The 26414-nt window shown below is 39.4% G+C and overlaps 2 protein-coding genes across 2 annotated transcripts in view; one reads left to right on the top strand and one right to left on the bottom strand.

The window, feature by feature from the left end:
- Positions 1-26414, top strand: part of LOC134224922 (uncharacterized) — a 356688-nt gene that overhangs the window by 21209 nt on the left and 309065 nt on the right. The window lies entirely within an intron of this gene.
- Positions 4026-6244, bottom strand: LOC134222578 (uncharacterized). The gene is made up of 3 exons (XM_062701739.1): positions 5437-6244; positions 5225-5346; positions 4026-4733 (listed from the first exon to the last, which is right to left on the bottom strand). The coding sequence occupies exons 1-3, from the start codon at positions 6242-6244 to the stop codon at positions 4026-4028; spliced, it is 1638 nt and encodes a 545-aa protein (XP_062557723.1).

Here is a 26414-nt window from a genome sequence, read left to right as displayed (position 1 = left end):
TTTGCTGGCGATGGTTCATTGCAGCAACTTTTGATCTCGTTTTGTCTTTATTCATACACACGTCACGAGAGGCGAACAGCAGGAGTTGTGTTTAGTTCGCATCATAACCATCATCCTTTGCATCGTTTTGGAACGGTAGAAAAAAATGTATGCACTTTTATCCGAGTAGAGAGAGTGCATTATGCCGAACATACATTTCAGTTCCAAAAGGGGGTTTGGTTCCTTCTATTTTTTTGGAACCCAGTACCGAAACCAGGGATATGATGAACAATAAATATCGGCAACGTTTACAGAATCATATGCATACGGTGCAAGCTCATCAAACTGCAAAAAATGCACACCTCACAAGTCTGCGTTGGTTTGTTGGATCTTATATCATCATTTTAGCGAACATTCCTTTGAAGTCTGTTACCACTCAGTTCTACACAACTGAGAGAAAGTTCATCAAGATAGTGTTCAAACTAGAAGTGATTTCATAATCTGTTGGTGATTCTCATGTACGTCCTTCATATTTGGAACAACTATTGTTACAGGTCCATTGTGTACACGGTTTTGCGCCACTCAACGGTATCTGTCAAGAATGGGGCATCAGCTCGGTGCTTTGCATAATGCGGGAGAATTGCCGAAATGCGTGAACGAGTGAAATTGCGATGCGACACAAAACAGTCGGGCGAAAAAAAGGACGAACGATATTGAAGACGATGATGCAGGCAGGCGGCGGCGGCGATACGGTACCCAGTACTGACACTGACATATACTGCATTACCATCAACATTGTCTGTCGACGATGTTCGAAGGAATAAGAGTTTTCTTTTTGTCTTCTGGGGTGTTCTAGCGATCATATGGCTCAACTTACATCGTCGTAGCCGCTGTGCTTTTTTATTGCGACGGCATTTACAGCAGAATAGTTTAACAATCGATTTATATAGAACTTCATATTACTTCCTTCCTACATTTGGATATACTTTATTCCAATTGATGAAAATCGTCAGAAAAAAATGGAGCACTACTTTATACAAATATATACAAAAATCACTTTCAATAAACTAACAGAGCATTGTAAAATGCTGATTACTCAATTTGAATTAAAGTACTAAATATGTAGCTTCTTTACATTTGATGGAATTCTTGTAAGAACCTCTGCTAATTTTTTTTTAAGTATTGAAGGGAAGAATTCCTTGACAATCTAGGATAAAACCCTTTGACAGATTTTTGAAGAAAAACTAGAAAACTGTGGTATTTCCGTTAGACATTAAAAAAACTTCTAATACATGATGGACAAATGTATGAGGCATTTTTTCAAAAAAATATAAGAGTTAATTTTGAAAAAAAAATCTAAAATATTTCTCCAATCACCTTTAAAATAATATCAAATTTGAGTATTGACAAAATTTCTGGAAAAATAATTCATGGACGATAGGCCGGAGCACTTTGACGCACTAAAATTAAAATATCATATTAGATATTCGACACTTTCTGACACCTCTGACTCTGACCTTGGGTTTCAGCCTAGGCCCTTACCGATCTACTTTTCGGTACTACTTTGGAATGTAGGCTCTTCTTGCATTCAGTACCCTTCCTAAGTTGGCGAATTTTGCACCTTCTCCGTTCTTGCTAGCGTTCAAACCCTTTGGCTCCTTTTCGTGGAACGCTTCTTGGGCCATTTGGCTCTCTTTGGGTTCCTCTACCCCCGTCGAGGCCTTCATTTCCCGCCTCAATCACAACTACACGGATAGTTCCCCGACGCCGCAAGCTCCCGCGCAACAGACGACCCGCCTTGACTGGTGACCGGACGAAAACCGAGGACGATCCAAAGATTCCGGGTGGATATAGCTTCCGGTTCAATGTTGCCCCAACGATCCAAAGCCGGTGCCTTCGCACGCCACTCAGCTAGTCCCCGGTGATGGATCCAGCCTACTTCGAGTAGTTGTCTCCCAGTTTAATGGTAAGGCCATTTAGCTTCCACGTCAATCGCGATGGCGAGCGACTCGGATAGTCTCTGGCGCCGGCAGTGAATCCATTTCTTTCCGTTGAGAAGTTCCCAGACAGCGGGGACCATCGTGTGCTATGGCGGCCTGCTGTTGCTCCGTGCTTCAACCTCGTTGTAGGATGTCGTCTATCCTGGTCGTAACTATTGCGACAGCAGTCTACTGCCTTGTGTTTTATCACATTCTTTCGACGATGCTATCGATAGTGTGCCTATTCCGCACGCCTCCAACATCGCACTTCTCTCCGCTTCGAATCGAGGACGTCTGGACATCTCGAGCTGATCCACCTGAATTATCAATGACCTGTTACGGTCATGCCAAAGTTCAGCTCTCCATGAGGTCTGTTAATCCAGGCCAATACATTTGAGACTAGGTGGTGGGCCCACCTGCTCTTGGTTGTCCCACTCCCTCTGCGAATTGACTATCGTTGCTGTTCTGATATTTCTTCGAGAATTACCGATACTCCTGAGAACGTAGCACCCTTTGCCGTCTATCACCACCAGTGATGCAATTTATCAACAATGCCTGCTGAGTGTGATTCTTTTGTTTTGTATTTTTCTCTGCTCCTCTTTGCCTATGACGGTGCCTTTCAGTCAGAACGACAAAGCAGGAGTAGCTTAGCAAACTCGGTTTGCCAACAGCGGGCTGAAGCTGATGACCATTCGGCACAAATTTCCTGTCATTGTCGTTCAAGTGATAGCATTCACCCATGCATTTATATGGGGCCGTCGCACTGCGGGCTGCGTGTGCAATGAGAAGAGAGGTCTTTTGTTTACTTTATCTTTGATTGCTGCTGCTAACCATTTTCAGTTTTCACTGGTAGGAAGTGAGTGTGAAGAGGCAATGGTATCAATATCCAACAAATTTCAGTCACTGAGATTGAGAATTCGCACCACTGATTACCACAAGTTTGATGGGCTGCCTCGCGAAGTGCAGTTCAGTATGCGCAGATGACTCCTAGACATATCAGCTTATCAAATTTCCACATTTCGGATGTTGTAGTTTGCATTCAATGCTGACACTCAGACTGTACCTCCGTACCGCAGTATGGAAATCACGATCCTTACCAGCAGCGTTCGCTTACTGGGTCACATCCTAGCTAGAATTGCTTGCCATCATTCTTGATAGTGCGGCTATCGCCGTCGCGTTGTCGTCAGGATTGCTTAAGCTCAAATTATCAGCGAGCATCGCCCCCAAATGTTTTTAGCGTTGACGTCGCAGCCGCCGACGGTTCATTTCATGTACCGATTTCCGGTTGATAACGACTGTACCCAACTGTAAGTTTTTGCTGCGCAACCATAATGACGAGACTGCTCGAGTGGCCTGCAGTCAATTCGTCGTCTGCGATGAATTTTCGTACACGGTCATCGTTCTCCATCGGCGAATCCCACTAACTTGACGCCTGGCGGGAGAAGTTGGACCCAGGACCGGTCCATGTGACACACCTGGCCTGATCTGATCTAGTCAAGCCTTCCTTTATCTAGTAGATCAGTACTCCAGTAGACTTCCAGAATTTTGAACAGCCCTACCGGAACTCCCAACCATAGTAAAGAGTTCGCAATCCTCTTTCAGCAGGCACTGTTGAAGGCATTGCACACGTCAAGCGTTATCACCTTGCCGCTTGCATTCAATGGTGCCAATGCCAACCACTCATTGAATGGCGTCTACTGCAGAACTTCTTCTCCGAACGCAGAATTGCTCGCACGGCAATCCTCCCGTCTCCTCCAAGTGCGAATACAGCCTTTTCAGAATTAACTTCTCCAGTTGCTTCGATGCAGTATCTATTGTTAGGTTTTGGTAACAGAACCAAACGCTGTTTCTTCCATACATCTGAAAGTGTTCGCCTCTATTACCATTTTTGCATTCATATATCTTGACGCTAAAACAGAGGCGTCTCGTGGATCGTAAAGCTGGTTGTGCACCCGACCAATATTTTTCCAGAAAAAAAACAATCGTTTCGTGTTTAAAAATTAAAAAAAAAAGTTTTTTGCTGTATTTATTGTGAATCATTCAAGAATATTACATCAATCGAACTTATTATTTGTACAGTAGCTGAACTCTACGATCTACTCGGCGAGCAAAACGATCAATTATTTCATCGAAGAAATTACTATCCAGTTTCAACTGATGAAGTAGGGCATTTTCGACCGACATTAACATCAGCCATTTGAGTCGCTCCTCTGCCATTGTCGACCGCAGATACGTTTTGATTCTTCTTAGAATTGAGAAACTCCTTTCGACCGATGCTGTTGTCGAGGGAAGCGTTAGTATTAGCCTAGCTAATCGATGTGTCTCAGAGAAAATGTCTTCTAGGTTGTCTGTAACCAACACGTTCATAATTTCAGCCACTTTCCTCCCAGCAAACTCATCTTTAGTGTAGAACACTTTAAGTTCATTTGTCAGCTTCACTTTGTCAAAGTTGGAGAAACGTGAGCAAACATCATCAACAAGTTCCTTTGGAAATTTATCGCAATACGCTTTGAACTTCGTAGAATCGAGTAGGCTTAAATAGCTCTGTTTATTAAGATCAGCAAAGCGTTCGTCCAATTCGGAGATAATACGATCGATAATCGAGATGTACGTTTTGAAATATTGTTTGAACTGCTTTCCGTCACTATTGCCACCAGTCATGGTTACGGTCTCTTCCCAAATTACTTTAAATTTCGTTTCATTTCGTAATTTGTGTATGTTGGTTCGAGCATTTCGCACACTTCTACCACATTCAACGTAGTCCAATTCTTTCAACTGCAGTATTTGATATAGAACGTCCGTGAAAGAAAAAACAGAGGCAAATAATTTCAAGTAGAAGATGGTATCAAACTCGATCGGGAAGCTATGGAGCCCTCTTGCTAAAGTCCGTGTTTCACCGTCCCACTGAATATCTCCCATGCATATTTCACCCAAGCAAGTGGTAATGTCAGCATGATGTGTTTCAACTATGTTGATCATTCTTGAAGTATATGCCCATTTTACTTGCAAACATTAGGAATTTTCTGTTGCATATAATTTTTCAACTCAGCATCTCTTTTGGACTTTGCGTGAAAAAGGAAGCGAGAGCAGAAAGTGTTGAAAAACTTTTTAGTGTCTCTTTGATTAGTGCAAGCGTGTAACAAAACAAGATTAAGAACATGGGCTTTGCAATGAATGTAATCAGCGTTTGGATACGACTTTTTTACTATTGCCTGCGTTCCTCCGCTCGCACCTGACATTACACGTGCTCCATCATACGTCTGTACCACAAGTTTCGTGGCAGGCACCTGAAATTTTTTCAGCAAGGCAACTATTTCATCTGCGAGTGCCACAGCCGATTTGTTACTGCTCACATCATCCAAGCTCACAAATCTTTCTACGGTTGTACCTAGAAGAGTTCGATTGAATTTTTATCAATATTACAAAACTATAAACATGTAATTCAAAGGAGAATCATTGTTACCGGAAGGCTACTTACCATTTTTTAAACAGTACCGTAATGTGGTAGCAAGTTGTGATTTCCTGGAAATATCTGTTGTTTCATCCACCATTACTGCAACGAATTCAGCTTCATCAACTTCACGCGAAATTTGCTCAATCATCAACGATCCAATCACTTCAATGAGTTCGTTTTGAATGGTTGCAGACATTCCCGAAAATACTTGACTACTAGTAGTGAACTCCAAGAATGATGAATCTCTTGTAGCAATGAATTCACATAGGTCTTTGTAGTTTCCTCTATTCACAGAGTTTTCGGTTTCGTTATGGCCACGGAAGCTCAGACCATGTGATCCGAGATAGCAGATGAGATCAATCAAAGTTTTCATACCATCTCTATTCTTTTTCACTTGCAAATTATGGTTTCTCCTCGAAACTCCCCGCGCGTGATCCATTGCTTCATCAATGCGGATTTTTCCAAATGTCCTGTGTGCCATGGCATTGGCAATATGCTCCTTGCTTGCCGAATGAATCTTAATGGCAGCTGACAAGTGATTTAAATCACTGAAGCCTTCCTTAATCCACACGCATTTGTCCTCCGGATTTTGGAACAATAAACACGGCCAACAGAACAGCTTATTTCGCACCTTCGAACCGCTCAACCATTTGGTATCGTATGCTGATACGTTGAAATTACGAGTAATAACTTTCCCTCCTCTGGAGAACTGCGATTTCAAGTTCTCAAGCTTAGGCTGTGGCACAGGTGTGCTTGAAATAAGCAGTTTTTCTTGAAATGATCGTCTAGCAAATGGGTTGAGAAGAATATCATCCACGGTATCGTTTTCCATTTTCTTTTAGTGTTCAATTACCACGAAAGACCGCACTACCGCGACGTACCGAAAATACAGAATGAAGCTATTAATTCATTCAACAATGTAAGCGAGAAAAACAACGTGTTTAATAGGTGAAAGAAGCATGGGGTGACAAATTAAATTCTCAGAGAGCAGAAAATTCAAGAGCGACGCTGTCATCGGCAACGTTCTCACACCGGGCTGATGCCGAATCATTTCGTCGCATATGATGCCGATTCGTTTCGTCTCCGTCCCGTATTAACGTCGTGCATTGAGAGAAGTGCACCAATTTTTACTAACACACCGACAATTTAGCTGAATGCTTTTCAATACATTCAGACGTGGGCTTCGTGTACATATGCGGCGTTCTTGTGTACTTCCAGCAGTGAACCAAGCTAAGCCAAATTCGCTCATTGCGATGACGCATCGTTTGAGCACATTGCAGTGTGTGGTGTGCGTGGTGCGTCGCATTGGGCGTCAAAGAGTGAGGTAATCTCTTTTGATCATTATTTTGTTCACCGATGATGTTACACAAGTGAGGTAGCGACCAGGCGACCAAATGAAATTGATTTTCTTGCAATAATAACTTGGTAATTTTATTCATTATTGACGTGGGACTACGTCTGTGTTTTATATATTCAGAAACACTTTGTGATTTTTTTTCTATGAAGAAATGTTAACTGTGTAGTGCACGTAGTGCACCAGAGAGCGAGACGCCACTGCGCTAAAACGATGATACTTTTATACCCAGAAAAATCGAGAAAATGTTCAACCCGAAAATTTACTAGACCGGACAGGGAATCGCACCCGGACACCTTCAGAATGGTCTTGCTTTGAACCGGTGAATTCAACCGCATGGCTAGTGAAGTTCCTCGTATTTCCACTCAACTGGAAAAACAGGACCACCCATTACATGGTGTCTGCTCGCAAATAGTATGTACAATGGTAGTTTTACACGCGTGTGCACTCTTCGGCGCAGCACCTACATAAAAAAATCACAAAAAATAAAGTATACAAAAACGCAGAACCTAAACAAGTTGCTCCTGTTTGACCCTTTGCACGTAAATTATTTGTATGCAGCTTCAAGGTTGGTAGAGGCTGAGTGGACATACTGACCATCCAACTTTTCGTTTACCAACTTTGATCATCTTTTGACATCGGTGGCCGACAGTTTGATCATGGAGGATCATGGCAATCTGTGTCCCCTGCAGTCCTTGGATAGAGGCGATACACGCTATATTTAAAGGCAACTTTTAGGTATGCAAAGTTAATGCACCTCGGATATTAAGTCGTTAGATCATAGTTTTTCACCTCTAGTTTAAGGATCTGTGTCGATTAAAATATTTCATCGGTGAAATTTTGACATTTTTACTGTTTAATATTACCTTTTAACATATAAACAATTTTTGATTTTTAAAATTTTTTTAAACAAGTCTCGGGAACTTTTTCAAATCGGCGTATGTAACATTTTGATCAAGCTGAGAAAATGAGCTTGGAAGTTTTCAGATTTCATTTTTATTCCTATTTAGAAACTAATCATTTTTATTGCAATTGAATACACCTCAACGATACATTATGAAAAGGTTCATCGTCACTGACTCTAAAATCTGCACTGCGTGTGAACATTTCAGTTATTTTGATAAAAATATATGTTACAACGTTCTGCCACAGATAAATCACATACGTCGTTTTGATACGTCAGCATGACCGAGGTCATGCTACTTTCGTCGAAATGTTACGCTGCTCCGTACGCTGCATTGTTGATACGTCGAAATGTTGCGTCAAGTTGAAACGTTTCACGCACATGCGACAAAAAAATTGCAACACTTACAACACGACGTAACAACATTTGCTGCAGAAAAACAACGTAAAATGTTTTTCTTAACGAAAATCAGAATATTCAAGCAACATGCTTAATTTTAAAATCAGTGATGAAAAAGTACAAGCAGACGCACGTTTTAAACTATTTAGTTGTTCGAAAAAACTTTATAAAGTACATTTTCTGCTAAGCGGTGTATGTGCAATATTTTCAACAATGATGTTACACCGTTTTGCAAAAAAATGATTTACATTTTTAAAAACACATTTTCATGTAGATTTGAAGATATACACATTTTTAGATGAATTTGATGCCATATGCTGTTGAAAACGGGTTTGTTTACAATTTGCGACATACGCCGTTTTGAAAAAGTACCCGAGAAGTTATATAAAATCCAATCACTTTTTTTTTTGCTGATGCGTTAAGAAACATTTTCATATAAAAACAATTTGCATGCGATGAAAGTAGCAGAAGTTATACTAGAAATACTATTGACGCAGAACATATATTTAATTTTTCGATAGCGAATGGCGAATTGCGTAACTACATATCTCATACGTGTCTATTAAAAAACCAGCAACCCTGCACCGTCCACTTGTAACCATAGAAACAGAATTTAACGCTGGACAGGTCAAGAAAGATGCTCGATTATATTTCAATTGTTTTCATAATCATCTTCTGGAAGGAGGAGACTATGACAAAATTTTATACAAAACCCCTCCTCCAGCGCTACATTAGCTGGTGGAATAGGACGAGACCAGTGGCATTCTAGCTAAAATTCCGCTTGAGGCCCTTTCAAATCATTTCAACAACACTTGTACACCTGCTGGTATAAATTGCGATATTGACACTACCAAGCGAGAGGTGGCGATGCTTCGTTTTTATATCAATGTAATTTTACATATACAGCAGTGACAACTGTCGTTGAATAGCGTAAGTTTTGAATGTTACTTTTGTACACTCTAGGTGGAGAGCAGTCATAAAGAAATTTGTAGTAAACCGCTTGAGTTTAGTATGGAGCAGTAATCAGATCTCATTTATTATTTAAAGTTGCAAAATGCAATAGGGGTATAAAAAATCAGAAATTTTTTTTAAGCTTTTCTACCTACGTCACATATCGCTGTGATGCGTAGTTAGTGAGAACGGGTGATTTGTCCATACAAGAAAATTCATTTTACTACAAATGTTGTGGCGCCATCTCTTTCAACCAGCACCTTTGGCCCTGTCCTATTGGTCTACCAAATTTTCGGCCCTGTAGCAAAAAAAAAACCATCAAGACAAATCTGAAATCTGGACATCAGAGGTCAACGCAACCCATCACGCTCAACTTGGTTTCACTGGGCGTTACTGCCGAAGTCTTTTAGTTAAACGGATGTTTTGAAAGTAAAATAATGCAATGGTTATTATAAGGTATTGGATAGTCTACCAAAGGTAGTTGATTGCTGTTTTAGTGTGACATTGTTCGACGCCATACGAGCTTTTTGTGACAGTTTGGATAGCAGCCTTGCTACCAATCACCGAAAAAAGTTCTAATTTTGAAATCGCGTTGAAGCGCATCGAAGAGAGGCCTTACAAAGTATACGGAGCAAACAACGGAAGCCATCCACAAAAATTCTATACTATCTAGCAAAACTACAAAATGCCAGATAACCATGAACAGTATGCAAGTAAACTGTAATAGTGGTCACACCATGCAGACGTCCATCGAGGTTCAAATGGAGTTTGAAATAAAGATCATAAATACTACTTTGAACTAGTTCGTAGTTTTATTTTTTTGTTGATTTGAAATGTTTAAAAGTGATATTATCTTCTTAAATTTAATAATACTTCTTCTTAATGGCATTACACCAACCACTCTACCGCCTCGGAGCTTAGTGTTCATTTAGCACTTCCACAGCTATTAATTGCGAGGTTTCTAGTCCAAATTATCATTCTCACATTCGTATATCATGAGGCTACGATGATACTTTATGTCCAGGGAAGGCGAGAAAATTTCCCAGACCAGACTGGGAGTCGAACCCAGCCACTTTCAGCATGGTCTTGCAGTGTAGCAGTGCATTTTACCGTACGGCTAAGAAAGGCTCCAGATCTATTCATAATAAACCTTAAGAACATTGAAAACTGGCAGTTATTTTAATATAACTTCTACTACTTTCATCATATGAAAAAAAAATTATTTGAAAATATTTCTTAAAGCATCAGAAAAAAATTTTACGTTTGGATGTTATATAACTTGTTTTAATAAAATTAAAAAAATCAGGAAAGATTTTTAGGTTAAAAATATTACCTTGAATAGTAAAAAAGTCAAAATTTCACCGATGAAATATTTTAATCGACTCAAATCCTTAAACTAGAGGTCAAAAACTATGATCTAACGGCTTAAGATCCGAGGTGCATTCACTTTGCATAATAGTTGCCTTTAAACATAGCGTGCGATCTTTCCTGCTTTGAGATCTTGTCCAGTTGCTTACTTAGAAGGGTTATCTCATCGTGTAAAGTTTCCAGTTCTACACCATCACCCCGGACTTCCTGGGCTAGTGCTTCATATGAGGTGTCGCCTGCCTGAGAGCCCCTCCTTAAGATGAGAATCATTTCGTACGCCTTATGCTACGAAACTCTTCATCTAACCCTTGCCCATATTTCCTGACTTTCGCCGGGCATCTGGGCCTGCTTTACTGTTCTTCGCTTTTCTTCGTTCTGTGGGTAGTGCTTATTGATGGGCGAGTCCATGGAGCGCTTGTCTGTCCTCTGTCCGGGCCTTTTTTACTGAGTGCAAATTCAAACGTCTCCTGTCGTGGTGGTACTGTGGAAGGAAAAAGTGCACCGCTCCTTGCTACAATAGATCTAATAACTAGTCGCAGGAGAACATGAAAAAAAGGAATAATGGCGCACCGTTAGAGCTCTTCTCGTCGTCTGCTTCACCGCTCGCCTCCTTCAACTCCCTTTCTCTCGCATCCTTGGGTGGAGACCACACCAAGCCCTACTTTACGAAGGGGTTTGCCACCGTAGTTGTTGTTCGCTTTATTCATTTCTGCCCTTGAACCCAACTGGAGCAGTCGCCTTCTCGATCCAATGATTAGTTATATATGCGGATGCAATGAGTCCATGCGGGGGTGGACACCTCGGTGTTCAATGCCGAAAAGGCGTAAGCCAGCAAGGAATCAACTGATTCTACTATCGTCTTGTTGGGTAAGCCAGACGGCTGGATTGAAACGACGTGCCCTGCCACGGCGGCATTAACCCATCCGCCATTCTAAGACGGTGTCACCCGGCTCTACTCAATGAATGGAAGGCCGCTGACGTTGCCGTTATCGAAGCTCCTGGGCTGCGCCAGTTTGCTTTGGGCGGCGCACAGTCGCTTTGGTAGGGTCTGCTTGCGGATATATAAGGCTTTTTGTAATGGTTTAACAGAGCCCACTAACAAATTTCATCACATAAAAGACAGGCCCCCTAACTCGCAGTGGCCATGTGAGGGGTCGTCAAGCCCTTTTAAATAGTCCCAACTGTCCCCCGGTGTCAATCAAACGGGTTGGATGAGTAGAAGTGGAAAATCGATAAAAATTCAAGATGGGGTAATATGCATTAGATTATGGATTCCCAAATTGTGCGTCGCGATTCTCAGTTTGCTTGAACAATGGGGGTTTGCGAAAGAAAATTTTTTGATTCCATATTTTGTCCCACAAATCATTTCCTGCGAGTTTAGTTATTAGTCTGTTGGATTACACTGTTGGAAGGAGATTCTCTCTATCCCGCGGGTTTTGCGTAAGTGTCTCTGCTTACGGGTCCGCCACCTCCATTTTGGCCCTTCATACAGTGGTGTATTGATAGCAGAATGGTAATTGAATTCGACTGTACTATTGAGTGGAACCGTATGCAGAGCAAGACTCAAGCCAGGATGGTGGATGACTACATACATACAAATCTTTTCCTGAAATTAGGGTGAAATGCATGGGTGAATAGAGAACAACGATTTTTACGAAGTCAATGGCTTTCTTTTGTTATGCGAGTACAAAAATGAAAATGAATGTGAAAAGAAGCAAATACTCAGAAGTAGAATAAAAAATAGCAGAGATTTTGGCAAATACAACGTCCAATCCTTATCGAATCCTAATCTAATTTTAATCCAATCCTAACCCAATCCAAATCTGTTCAAAATCCATTCAAAATCTGTTCAGAATCCAATCCAATTTAAATCCAATCCAATCAAAATCCAAATAAATCCAAATCCAATCCGAACCAAATCTAAATGCAAGCCAATCCAAATGCAATCCAATCTAAATCCAATCCGAATCTAATCCAAATCCAATTAAAATTCAATCCAAATCCAATCTAAATCCATTCTAAATCCAATCCAATCCAAATTCAAATAAATCCAAATTCAAATAAATCCAAATCCAATCCGAATCCAATCCAAATCCAATCCAAATGCAATCCAATCTAAATCCATTCCGAATCCAATCCAAATCCAATCCAAATCCAATCCAAATCCAATCCAAATCCAAATCCAATCCAATACAAATCCAATCCAAATCCAATCCAAATCCAAATCCAAATCCAATCCAAATCCAATCCAAATCCAATCCAAATCCAATCCAAATCCAATCCAAATCCAATCCAAATCCAATCCAAATCCAATCCAAATCCAATCCAAACCAATCCAAACCAATCCAAATTCAATCCAAACCAATCCAAACCAATCCAAACCAATCCAAACCAATCCAAACCAATCCAAACCAATCCAAACCAATCCAAACCAACCAAACCAATCCAAACCAATCCAAACCAATCCAAACCAATCAAACCAATCCAAACCAATCCAAACCAATCCAAAACCAATCCAAACCAATCCAACCAATCCAAATCCAATCCAAATCCAATCCAAATCCAATCCAAATCCAATCCAAATCCAATCCAAATCCAATCCAAATCCAATCCAAATCCAATCCAAATCCAATCCAAATCCAATCCAAATCCAATCCAAATCCAATCCAAATCCAATCCAAATCCAAATCCAATCCAAATCCAATCCAAATCCAATCCAAATAAAATCCAAATCAAATCCAAATCCAATCCAAATTCAATCCAAATAGAACAAATGAAAAATTTAAATTTTGGCAAATACAATGACGGGGTATTTATAATGATTTACTCAACATAACGTAAACTAATTTTTATCAAATTTCTAAAAATCAATGCATTTGGTACCTTGTGTGTAGCAAGCAATGATGTTGGGTCATGAGGCCGAAGGCCATTAGGCAGAATGGTCATTAGGTCAAACGGTAATTAGGCCTAATGATGAGAAGCGGGGAGTGAGAAGTGAAGAAGGAAGAAGGAAAAAGGAAGAAGAAAGAAGGGATAAGGTCGAAGGAAGGAGGAAGAAAGAATAACGAAGAAGGAAGAAGCAAGAAGGAAGATAGAAGGAGGAAGAAGATACATAGAAGTAGGGATAAATAATAAGGAAGGAAGAAGGGAAGAAGAAGAAGGAATACAGAAGAAGGAAGGAAGAAGGAAGAAAGAAGGAAAGAAAAGGAAGGAAGAAAGAATATGGAAGAAGAAAAAAGAAAGACGGAAGAAGGGAGACAAAAGAAGGAAAAAGGAAGAAAAAAGAAGGAAGAAGAAAGAAGAAGTAAGATAAAAGAAAGAAGAAGGAACAAGGGAGAAGGAAGAAAGAAGAAGGCAGAAGGAAAATAGAAGAAGACAGATAGAAGAAGGAAGAAGAAAGAATGAAAAAGAAGAAAAATGAATGAGAAAGAAGAAGACTGAAAGAAGAAGGAATAAGAAAAAAGAAGAAGAAACAAGAAAGCAGAACGAAGAAGAGAGAAGGATGGCCCAAGAAAGAAGAAGGAAAAATAAGGAAGGAAAAGGTAAGAGGGAAGAAAAAAGAAAGACTAGAGCGAAGAAGACAGAAGATATAGCGAAGAACAAAGAGGGGAGAAGAAAGAAGGAAAAACTTCTCATTGCTCACGTTTTGCTTCTTACTTCTCATTCGAGCTAATGACCTTCAGCTAAGACCTGCGGCCTTACACCGCAAGCAATATGAGATTCAGCTGGGTGGGTCGCATATTCAAAAAGATTGAAAACCTTTGCATTACATTACAAGAATTCATATGATTTTCTATCAATTGGACGCGATGAGCAGAACAGAATTCTACAATAATGTCCGTCGCCATTTTTAGATCCAACATGACGGCCATATAAACCAATTATGTAGTATAAGTAGGATACTTTGATAGAGTATAGAGTACGTATTCGTGGATAAATACTTTTTTGTCGAGGATACAGTGCTTGTTTATAGTCATAGTAATAACTTCTTGTGAAGGCCTGCAGCCTTCACATTTTTTTAAAGAGCTTTTCAAATGATTCCTGAGTTCAAGGATGCAGCCGTTCATTTAGCCAGAGGCTTGAACTTAGTATAATTTGTGCTTATTTCTAGGACAATCCGTATTTCGACATAACAAGAAACAGGCCACAGCGAAAACCCTTTCGATAAATTTGTTACCTATAAAGGAAGTTGAATCGAATACATGTACATATGGGTATGCAGGTGCTCTGTGCATGTAAAAATCAATAACTGTCGAGCGAGGTGTTAAATTTGCCCTACCCAACCCATCTTTATCTCGCCTTCTCGCCCGCTATACATACATGGAGCCAAAGCGGCCGGCATTGCACGAGTCGAGTGCACCCAAAGCCAGTAAGCAGTAAAGTTCCCCAAATATGTACTTACTCGATACGTGTGTCGCGTTATCTAGCCTTTTCCTTTTGACCGGGCCCGATACGGGCCACGACACGACTGTGGGCGGTAGCGCGGAAGAGAGAGCGCGTTGTGGGAGGGCGGACCACTGTAGCGCTGTTCCCGTGAACCGGAGGCCGAACTCGGACTCGAGCGGAAGCCGGTGCTTAAATCGACATCCTTCATTAAATAATATCAATAGAATGGGAGAGAAGAAAGTAAAGTGCAGGCGAAAAGAAGCAGAAACTGTCAAGCGAGAACTGTTGTCCGTTGGCGAAAAAACTTTTGACAAGTAAATAAGTAAATGAAGGGAAACGAAGTACTTTTTCGCGCAATGAAGTAGAAATTGGTTAGGCACCGCGTTTGTGAGAAATGAGGGGAAAAGACTGTAGTAGCAACAGCAAGGCGCATTTCATGATAAGATGGACAAGTTTAATGCATTTGACGCCAAGTAATGCCGCCAGCATCGTCGCCGTTGCTATTCGGGACAATGTTAGAAGTTGGTGGTAGTAGCCTTTTTTTCGGCAAAAAAAAGGGAAAAATAGGACAAAATTGCTTCACGGATGAATTGAGACGCTGTCGAGTGTGACATCATCGCGAGCACGGGCTATGATAATAGTCCCCTGGATCTCGTTCTTGCCTCATAGACCAGTTCGTGATTCGCTAATGGTAGGGCAATTCAGTGTAGTCCAAAATTTGAGAATTCGTTTATTGAAGAAATGTTCGAAATGTTGATATTGGGCACCAGGGGTACAAATCCTTCTGAGGAAAACACGAACCAGTCTAAGCAGCACCTACCAGCGCTCGTTAGAGCAACGGAGAGCATTGTCATTCCGAAAGGATGGTGCTCAACCGAAGTAAAAAAACACAACCGGGAATGCTTGACTCTTTTTTCGGGCTACCGTCGAGTTCACTGGTTCGGTTGCTGGAAACTTTTTTTGCAACGATTACAGTGTGCTGAATATAGAACCGATTCCCGACCACGATCCCCGGATCGGTGGAGGACGTTACATATCTACAGCGGAGTGCCATAGGTCCGTTCTAGCAGCGAACCGAAGTAATTGGAAGTAAAATATGAAATATCGTGGAAAAGGCTGTAAAAAGGACTACCCCTCTTGGTTTTATTGCTTGCCGTTATTAAAATGACAACCGAACGAAACCATTGGATTTGTCCTTTTGGCTCGGTGGGGCTCTACCGCCAGCGTTGGTTGGTGCAAGGCTATCGGCTGTCATATGTACGTAACGGGGAGGAGATGAACGGAGGAGCAGGACGGAAGCCAAGGTATCCGGTTTTATGGAAACATAAAATTGCGATTTGCAACCGGAGAAAATGGTTACGATGTTCCGGATAATTATGATCCGGTAGATCCTCGTCTGTCTGTAATGAAGGTAACATTTGACATTGTTCATTTGTTGCAAATTGGTATGAAGTCAAAGTATCCGATTTACAATCGGAGCACCTAAGCTGACAATCAAGTTGAGTATGGATACAAGAAGACGCACGAATGCTCAATCCAGTTTATTTTGAAGAGCAACCAAGGTGAAAATAATTCTCAATTGTGTTTTAAAATTCAAATAAATTTTACTTCAGTATCTTTCGTTTGTGTTTTAATAAACATTCGTCGAATACATTTGTCATGTATGAGAGTAATTTATTTTGACTACAATTCGTCTTCGTCGATATAATCTTGAATCTGTACCATTTAATTAAAATCAGAAAACTCGTAAATTTGCGATAGGGAATTCTAGCAGTAGCAGTAAAACGGTAAACCGGATTTATAAAATACTCATTGAACTTTATGGAATCTTCATTATCGTATGTGTACGTTATGAATCCTATCATGGCTGTAAGTCTTGAAATATCATCCATAAAGCTTTGCGCTGGGTATTCAGTTAACATTGCTAGCAAAGGTGTAGGATAGCCAATCGGGTGGAAAAAATCCTCGTTTTTATTGGCATAAAATGTATCCATTGTGCTCAACACACAGGATACACAATCAGGCAATGGCAGGGAAAACAGAAAGCTTCCAATTAGTAACTGTGGAAATACTATAAGGACACTAAGTCTTAAGGTAGGGCAAGTTCTACTGAAATGTACAGCCATTAAGAAGAAGAAGTCAAGGTGACAATGGATTTTCTCGAGTCCCTTTGAAACGTGAAGAGCGGTACGCCAATGCCTTTCGTGCCTGCTATTTATTATCGCTGTTGACGTGGAAATACAAAGGGGAGGGATTGACACGAGTGGAGCGGTTTTCACAAGTTTTTTTTCCGCTACTTCTCGAATAGATTTCTTCGTTGTATAATACCAAATTCACCATCTTCGGAATTTCAACAGGGCATTCTTGAATAATTGAAAAACAAAATGTCAATATCAAGCAGCAGCTTCAAATCCAAATGATGAAATAAAGTGATTAATAAAAATGAAGTTCCAATTAATACATGAAGTCCATGAAATCCAGTAGCTATAAAGAAAGTAGACCCATAAACATTATCGGCAATTGTAAAAGGTGATTCAATATATTCATATCCTTGTAAAATTGAAAAGTAGATAATCTTTGAGTTGTTTGTGAATGATTACCTTCTATTAGTCTGTGATGGGCTCATGTAACAGTTACTCCAGAAGCTAATAAAATTGAAGTATTTAGATTGTGAAAAGCTTTTGATATTGATCAATAATATGAACTTCAATGCATGTTCAAATATAGTTTAAAGCAAGGTTTCAAGTCAATTTTCAAAGTTCTACACAAAAAAATATTGAAAATTTTGTTGTATTTTGTTCCTCCGTGTTTTTGCTCGTATACCTTTGAAGAGTGAAATATTTGTAGTTTAGTATTTTTCTACAACTAACCTCATTCAATAGAAGGATAGAGTGATGAACTCGTTACACGGAAAATAAAAAAATTTCTCTGGAAATTAAAAAAATGCAATAAGTCAGCATTGAATAGAAATTTTCAAACTCTAAATATGTAGAAAAATCAAAAAAGATTGATAGATTAAAAAAAAATATTTATTAGGATAAAAAAAATTGAATAATAAATTTCTAAAAAATCAAAGTGTGAAATTGATGCAATCGCGAATTAAAAGTTTATATTGCCCAAACCGTGTTTAAATCGATTTTACAAAGCAAAATAGTGATTTTGTGCGAAAATAAAAATTTGGGTTGTAGAGGGTTAAAGGTGTTCATGGTACTCCGTCACCATCGTTAGATAGGCGAAAATTTGCAGAAGGAATACGTCCACACGGTCACATCGGAGGAACTTGACGGAGTAAATCCAAAGTTAATTGGGTCTCTCCCAATGGGCGAGATGCTCAACCATAAGAAAATTTCGCCCGGATTGTTTTGGTCCTTATTGTTAAGTCCGGATTGTTTTGGACGCCGCAGCCATTGTAAAGGTGTTTCATTGAATAAATAACTATCTGCTGAAAGTTCTCGATCAATAAGCCTTGCTTCTTGCTGTATTTTTCAACTTCTACCTTTGTAGGGGCTATGTACAAATACGAATGGAGGATATGCAGGAGTATGTGCAATGTTTCATGTGGAGAGATAAACTCTCAGAAAATTCGGAAACTATGTAATAGTAGTTGCTATTTTCGGGGCAGCCTATTCGGCAGCTTTGGCTCAATACGCCAAGAACATCAACGCCGAATGCTGACCGTTTTCCAAGAGTTGCATAAGGAATTATGTCGCAGAAGCGCATTCCGTCGATGATTGCCTTGACAGCTTTGGTAGTGTTGAACAGACAAAAAATATCGCTACTCTAGTTTGAGCAACTGATTGTACGACAATTCCACGAAAACCAAAAAATGCAAATTTACCTGAATGCAATTTCTTCGAATGACAATTCCCCGAATGTTTCTCTCTTCTTTTTGAGTGCAGCACAAAGCGATGGATATCCGGTTAGCCATGTGAGCAAAGTCGTAGGATTACCGATCCGGAGGTTGCGAGTTCGATTCTTGGTTCGGCCTAGGATGCTTCCGGGTGGGAAGCATTTTCGGCTCCTTGAGCACAGTGTATCCATTGTACTTACCACATAAGACATTCACGCAACTGACAGGCTCGGGAAAGCTTTCAATCAATATTAACTGTGGCCTCGGGCCCCCACAAAACCTTATGTACCAAAACCAACCTTTTTGCATATTTTGGGGCTCCAGCAGACTGTCGGCCCTGGGGTCCCGTTCCAGCTAAAAAAAATTCATCGAATTTTAATAGCGGACGATACGCAAACGTTTTCGTGGCCAAAAATATCCCCCTATGCAAAATTTGAGCTAAATATATGTGTACGGCCCCCAAGGGGTATTTTTTTTTTGTTTTTTGATGCCAAAGGACGCAAAATGCATGAAGCTTTATTTCCCCCTTGTGAGAAAAAAAATAAAGTTTTGATTAATTTTGAGCACCCCTAAATCATGTCCGATTTAGCTCAAATTTTGCATAGAGGGATATTTTTGGCTACGAAAACGTTTGCGTATCGTCCGGTATTAAAATTCGATGAAAACAATTTTCATCATCCAAGTCCCAAAAATGTTCTAAGAGAAAAAATCGATTTTTTTCTATCCACGGCTATCCAGGAAAAATACTAGAGGTCAAGTTTGACTATACACTGAATACCTAGATATCCAAAACCTTGTGAAGATTTTGCCTCTGACAGCATGCATATGAATCTGAAATGTTTGGATCATATACCACATTGTTTAATAAATCTAAACACTCAATCAAGTTTAGTTATCTTGATCGTTGAAACAGTGATCAATTTTCTGGAATACGAGATGCTCTAGGTTCTCCAAAACGTTCTCGATTTCAGCCCACGGTATCTACCAGATCAACCTAGGCCTATGCAATGTCCTCATCATAACCTAATCCAGTCCAATAGGCACATGCGCATCATGTAAATCCGTGATGTTCAAGGTACAAAAGGTTCTCAAGTTCAACCCAATGTATCTACCGGACAACCAAGGCTTTTGCAATGTCCTCACCATCGATATGTACCCAACGTGGTACAATAAGCATATGCGCACCATGCAAACCTAATTTTCTTGATTTCGAGATGTTCAAGGTACTACAAAAACATTCTCGAGTTCAGCTCAAGGTATCTACCAGGTCAATCAATCAAGATTTTTGCAATATTCTTATCTTTGGTATATACCCAATCTATCCAATAATGTAAACCCAATTTTCTCCAATACGAGGTGTTCATGATACTCCAAAACGTTTTCGAGTTCAGTTCAAAGTATCTACTAAATCTACCATTACTTTTGCAATTTCTTCTTCGACAGTATGTACAAAATCTAGTTCAAAAGCATTCCAAGTAACATTTTAAGTTTTATAACGCTCTTGAAGACCATAACTATACAAGAGTGCTATAAAACCAGTAAAAAACCAAAATGTTACTAGGGATAGGATCCTAATTCCCATGAACATAAGATGTCCAAGGGATCGTACACATATTATGTAAGCAATTTTTCTGGATTTTTCGACATCGACATCTGATACATTCGAGGATATGTATTCCTGAACAGTTTGGACGGCCTAGAACATCCGAAAAAGTATTTCAACGATTTTTCATTTATATCAAAACGCCAGATAACAATGTAATCCTTCGTCCTGAAGTAATAAAGTGCAAACAAACCCGCATCCCGTCACTTTTATTTCGATAAGGGGAAGTCGGTGAAGAAAATCCTTGTTACTTACGGCGTGATTACCGCTAGTGCTTTAAATATTATAAATACAACATTTGGTCAAAAACTAACCCAAGTTATTTTATTTTAAAAGCTAAATCTCTTTAAAAAAATGATTGAATTTTGTTGTTGATAAAAACGGAATAATTTTGTTGACGAAATCGGAGCGTGACAAAATCGGAACGTGATAAAATCGGAACATATCTGTAGTCTAACGAATTTAGAATTGGCAACTCGGAATCATTCAGACGACCAATTGGTTACAGTCCAGGGGTAAAGGTTAAAATTTATTTTAGAATTCCAGAGTATATTGCTTTACTTAATTTTTGGAAGATCGAGTGCAAGTTATCAACTGAGAAAACGCATGTGATTTCCTAAGGATTAGTATCAACTTGCTTTTCGGGGAGTTTGTCTTTGGTGCATTTTATGCCTAATGTTTATGATGATTGTATGTAATGGGACGTACCCGGATATTGACTTAGACTTTTATTTTTTACAGTCAAGTTTCTTTAAGACAAACGTACACTGTTAGATGATTATTAAAACATGAAAATTAAATGGTGTAGCCCAGTCAGGTTGTATGCTAAGGTTACGTAGCGCTATGTAGGGCTTCGTAGCTGTATGTAATAGATGGTATTTGTAGTCACATGTTGTTCTGTTACCGACACGGTAATTTTCTACTTGACAGCGGCGATCATGTTTTGCACTTTAAGGACAATTACTATAACCAAGAAAGTATTTGGGGCAGCTTCGCATACAGCCTATTCGTGGATCAAATGAGGCAGAACATAATCCAGCTGACGAGGCAACGGAATGGAAAAGGCCATACCTCCCCCATGGCTACTTTGCCATCATCGAGCTTGTTATGTGGCATAGTTCGAAGGCATTTAACTCGCGAAAATTGGCAAATCAAATTTAAAACAGGAGGATTGCATTATTCACATGCTTACCTGCGAAAGCGATCAAACTCGAAACCCCCTTCAATTTAACAACAGTTTCTTATATGACCTGTGACAGACAGTTTATGTGTCGGAGAGGTTCACCAATCGAATTTGTTTGTGATATAGGCACTATTTTTTGTGAAATCGATCGAATACTGTACGATCAGATTAATCACGGACACGAACAGCAACTTTCACGAACACGAATACAATATTGAGTTTGAATACTCAATTTTTTAGGTCTTCTGAATCGTAGTTTTATAGTAGTTTTATAAAAATACATGAATATTAGTGCTTGGTACTTTTTCCTTCTAAGCTCCAAACACTTTGAAACCAAATCCACAACCAACAGTAAGGGCTGAATCACAAGAGCGCGTTGCGCATCAGCGTTTTGTACTAAAACGTAATGTCAATAAACGTGACGCATTCACGCCCGGATTCTTCAGGAATGCCTCCAGCAATTTCTTCGGCAATATCTTCAGGAATTCCACCATCAATTTCGCCGGGAATTGACCAAAAATTCCACCATTATTTACTCCAATAAATCCTCCACGAATTCCTTTATAAGTTCTGCAGGGAATCCTTCAGATAATTCTTTCGTGCTGTTTCTCATAAAAAAATCTGAAAATTTGTACCTTGGAATTCCTAAGAATATTCCGTGGAAATTCCGCAGAATTGCCAATAAACATTCCTGAGAATTTCGCGAAAAATCTACACTTACACTTCCTGTGTAAATTCCATATTTTTTCCGTGAAAGTTTCGAATAATTTCTTGTGAAAATTTCAAAGAATTTCTCTAGGAATGCCACCGAAAATTTATACAGAAATTATACCGAAAATAAAATCAACAATGGAATTTTTGGAGGAATTGCTAGATTAATTCCTAAAGAAATCCTGAAAGAATTCCGGTGGAAACTTCAAGATGTCCACTGGACATCCCTCAGAAGTTTCTTCGAAAATTCCTCCGGGAGTTCCTCCGGAAATTCTTCCAGGAGTTCAACCGGCAGAATCTGCAAGAATTCCTCCAGAATTACCTCCGAGAATTGGGAATTTCTCCAGAATTTCCTCCGGGAATTATACAGAAATTCCTCCAAAAGCTCCTCAAGGAATTCTTCGGGAGGTCCTCTGATGATGATGGTGGTCCTGCTACATACCCCTACAAAGGTTTCAGCTAGACTAGATTTGTCTATAAGATGAATTCTCCAAGATTTTTTTCCGAGATTCATGGTAGAGATGGTAGATTCACTGGAAGTTCCTCCGGGGATTCATTTAAAAACTCTCCCGGGAGTTTCTTCAGAAATTCCTCCGGGTGTTCCACCAGTAGCTCTTCCAGGAGATCATTCAGGCTTTTTTCAGGAAATCATTTAGGCTTTCTTCAGAAAATTAGCTGGAAATTCCTCCCGAAGTTCTTCCGATAGTTTTTTTCTGGGAGTTCCTCCGAGAGGTCCTCTATAATTTTTCTAGGAGTTTCCCCTGAAATTCCTCCGGGAGTTCTTACGGGAGCTCCTCCGGCAGTTCCTACGTGAATTCCTCCGGGAGATCTACCAGCAGTTTTTATGAGCATTTCTCCGGGAGTTTCACCGGCAGTTCCTCCGGGTGTGCCTTTGAGAAGGAACTCCCGGAGTAATTTCCGGAGGAACTCCCAGAGGAATTTCTGTAGGAATTCCCGGAGAAATTATCAGAGGAATTTTCGGAAGAACTGCCGAAGGAACTTCTAGATGAATTTATTGAAGAACTACAGGAAGAATTTCCGGAGGAAATCCTGGAGGAACTCTCGTAAGAACTTCTGGACGAACTTCCGTTAGAATTCCAGGAGAAACTCCTGGAAAAATTCTTAAATGACCTCCCGGAGGAGCTCCCAGAGAAATTTTTCGAGGAACTTCTGAAGGAATTTGTAGATGAATTCCCAAAGAAAGCCTAAATGAATTCCTGAAAGAAAGTCTGAATGAATTTCCGGAGGAACTACTAGTGGAACTCCCGGAGAAATTTGAGGAACGATGGAATACCCGGAGTTGAATTTCTAGAGGAACTTACGAAATCCCATTTCCCTTGAAATTCCTGCCAAATATCCTCAAAGAATACCCTGTGAAGTTCCTGGAGGGATTACTAGAGGAACTTTTGGAAAAATTACGGGGGGAGCTCCCGGAGGAACTCCCACAAGCACTTCCAGAGGAATTCTCACAAGGTAGTACTGAAATAATTATTGGAGAAGTTCATGAAGGAATTTCTGGAGAAATGTCTGAAGGAATTCCCGAAAAAATACCAGGAGGAATTAATGCAGAAATTCCCAGATGAAATCCTGAAAGTATTCCCAGATGAATTGCTGTTCTTTGTTTGTTCTGAAGAAATTCCTGGAAGAATTCTTGGAAGATATCCTGGAGGAACTCCCAAACTAATTTCCGAATGAAATTCTGGAGTAAATTCCGAGTGAAGTCCGGAAAGAATTCTAGGACAATTTCGCGGAAAAAATCCCGGAGAAATTCCTGAAGGAAGGGAAGAATTTCCGGGGAAATACTTGGACGAATTCCTGGAGAAATTCCTAAAGAAATTTCTAGAGGAATTCTTGAAGGATATTCTGAAATAATTGCGGAAAGAATTCCAGAATGTAATTCTAGAGGATTTCGCTATTGAATTTATAGAGGTATTCCCGGAAAAAATCCTGGAAGTTATCCCGGAGGAATTTAAGGAAGAGTTCCTGGAGGAATTCCCGAAGCAGTTTCTAGAAGAATTTCCGAAGATTTTTTTTATGGATTTGCAGATAAAATTATGGACCGAAATCGGAGGATTTCCGTCATAGATTACTGATGAAACTTCTAGTGGAATTTTGGGAGGAAATTCCGTATGGGGCCATCCACAAAGTACGTCACGCTCCTAGGGGCGAGGGGGGGTTCCGAGCAGCGTGACGACTCATTCAAAAATTTTAGAAGTTTAATACAAAAAGTGTGACGAAGGGGGGAGGGGGGGTTGAAAATCGCCAAATTTTGCTTGACGTACTTTATGGATCTTCCCTATGTACACCCAACCAGCGGATGGCAGATTTTAATACAGTTCTGCATAAGAACCTTACAGAAACTGTATAATAATTGGGCATATACAATTTTTGGAAGATTTTAATACAATCGTTGTATTGAAATTATGCAGATTTGTATTATTTTAATACAATTTCTGTATAAAAACCTTACTGATTTGTATATGCCACGTTTTTATACAATAATTCTCGCTTAATTTTTCAAAAGGTCCTTAGTAACATTTTTTCATGAATTAATTTGAGTACTGCAATCAAAACTTTCATGTTTTTCTGTTGATTGCGCTATTCAAATTAAATCATGAAAAAAATGTTACTTAGGTCCTTTTGAAAAGTTAAGCGAGAATTGTAAGATCTGTTTTTTTGGTGTATTCTTGGAGGAACTCTAGAATGCATTCCTGAAGGAAATGCCGGAGATTTTCCTGGAAGAATAGCCGAAGAAATGTCTAGAAATAAAACTTGAGAAAAGAAATCTTCAAGAAACTTCCTCATGAATTTCCTAAAAAAAATAGTTGGGGGTTTCTAGATAAGGAGAAATTACAATTACAGGAGAAGGATTTTCAAACGATTTTCAGAGGAATTTGTGGATAACTTTCCGGAGGAATTTAGAAGTTCTCTGGGGAGCTTCTAGAAGGATTTCTAGGAGAATTCTTGAGCCCGAAATGTTTCGAGTTGTTTTGAACTTTTATATAGTATGGATCCTGGATACCCTTATAAGTTTTTTGGGAATCTTTTGAATTTCAAAAACCTATTTCTGAATATGATTGGATTGTAAAGTGCACATGTTTAAGCGAATTCATTTCAGTACCCGTTCAATCATTCCACCATTTAGGGGGGGGGCGACGCTACCCCCCCCCTCCCCCTCGGGCTACGCCCTTGGACACGACCTAACTAACAATTGACTTCTGTTATTTGTCGAAGAGGGAAAGCGGATTGGCTGAGTTCGTGGAGTTTAAGGTGTGTAAATAGACAAAAATTGAAAAAAAAATGTCGAGGCAGGCGTTCTACATAGACTAGTATTAAAACACGTCGTATTTTTTTCCTGTTCGGGTGTGCCACTACGACCAGTTATTAGATCTATTGTAGCGTTACCCGTATCCTTAGTGTTTAAGTGCATGTCGAATTACTCCATTACTATTGATAAGCAATGCAGTACACAGAATTTTGTTTTAACGCGATTTTTTTTCGCTCGTATTTTTGGTCGTATTTTACCAACAAAATCTTCACAACATATTTCAAAAAATCCTGAATAATTCAAAGAAAAATCACATGATAATTAATATGCGTTAAACATTTAGGATGAGTGGAAAATTGAGAAAATGTAAATCGTGTAAAAACAGAATCCAGTGTATTGGTTTCGATACAGTTGTTGTTTTTTTTTTTTTTTTTTTTTTTAACTAATTTTATTTGCTAATTATCTAATACATGCATTTATCTCTTAGACTAGGTGTTCCGTGTTTTCTTAACACTATCATCCTTATTTGCTATGTTACGCTTTTAGATATTATTAATACATTTCAATTGCCTCTGGCAGTTACGATATTTCCTCTGGTTGAATTAAACCATGTAGGAATTACAATGTTTTCTACTTAAACTAAACTTAACCTAATTTATACTAAGGGTACAAGGAGCTAATCGTTGCAATAGAAGATTGCAATGATTTTTAATCTAAAATTGAGATTATTTTGTTGGACATTTGTTGCAATGTCTCAATATTAGAAATTCTATGAAGTTCATTGGTACTATACCACGGAGGTAACTTCAGAATCATTTTCAAAATTTTATTTTGAATCCTCTGAAGTGCCTTCTTTCTGGTATTGCAGCAACTAGTCCATATTGGCACAGCATACAACATGGCTGGTCTAAAATTTGTTTGTAAATCAAAAGTTTGTTCTTAAGACAAAGTTTTGATTTTCTGTTTATAAGTGGATATAGACACTTAATATATTTGTTACATTTGGCTTGAAGGCCTTCAATGTG

Source organism: Armigeres subalbatus, chromosome 3 (genome assembly GCF_024139115.2).
Source record: "Armigeres subalbatus isolate Guangzhou_Male chromosome 3, GZ_Asu_2, whole genome shotgun sequence".
In the NCBI taxonomy this organism is placed as follows: Eukaryota; Metazoa; Arthropoda; class Insecta; order Diptera; family Culicidae; genus Armigeres; species Armigeres subalbatus.
The sequence above is the reverse complement of the archived record's forward strand: the minus strand, read 5'-3'. Positions and strand labels throughout refer to the sequence as shown.

Coding starts and splice junctions, on each gene's coding strand:
- LOC134222578 (XM_062701739.1), bottom strand. CDS start 6,244: ATGGAAAACGATACCGTGGATGATATTCTTCTCAACCCATTTGCTAGA. Junction 5,347..5,436: donor ACGGTACTGTTTAAAAAATG/GTAAGTAGCCTT, acceptor GAACTCTTCTAG/GTACAACCGTAGAAAGATTT. Junction 4,734..5,224: donor TGCCTGCCACGAAACTTGTG/GTACAGACGTAT, acceptor CAAATACTGCAG/TTGAAAGAATTGGACTACGT.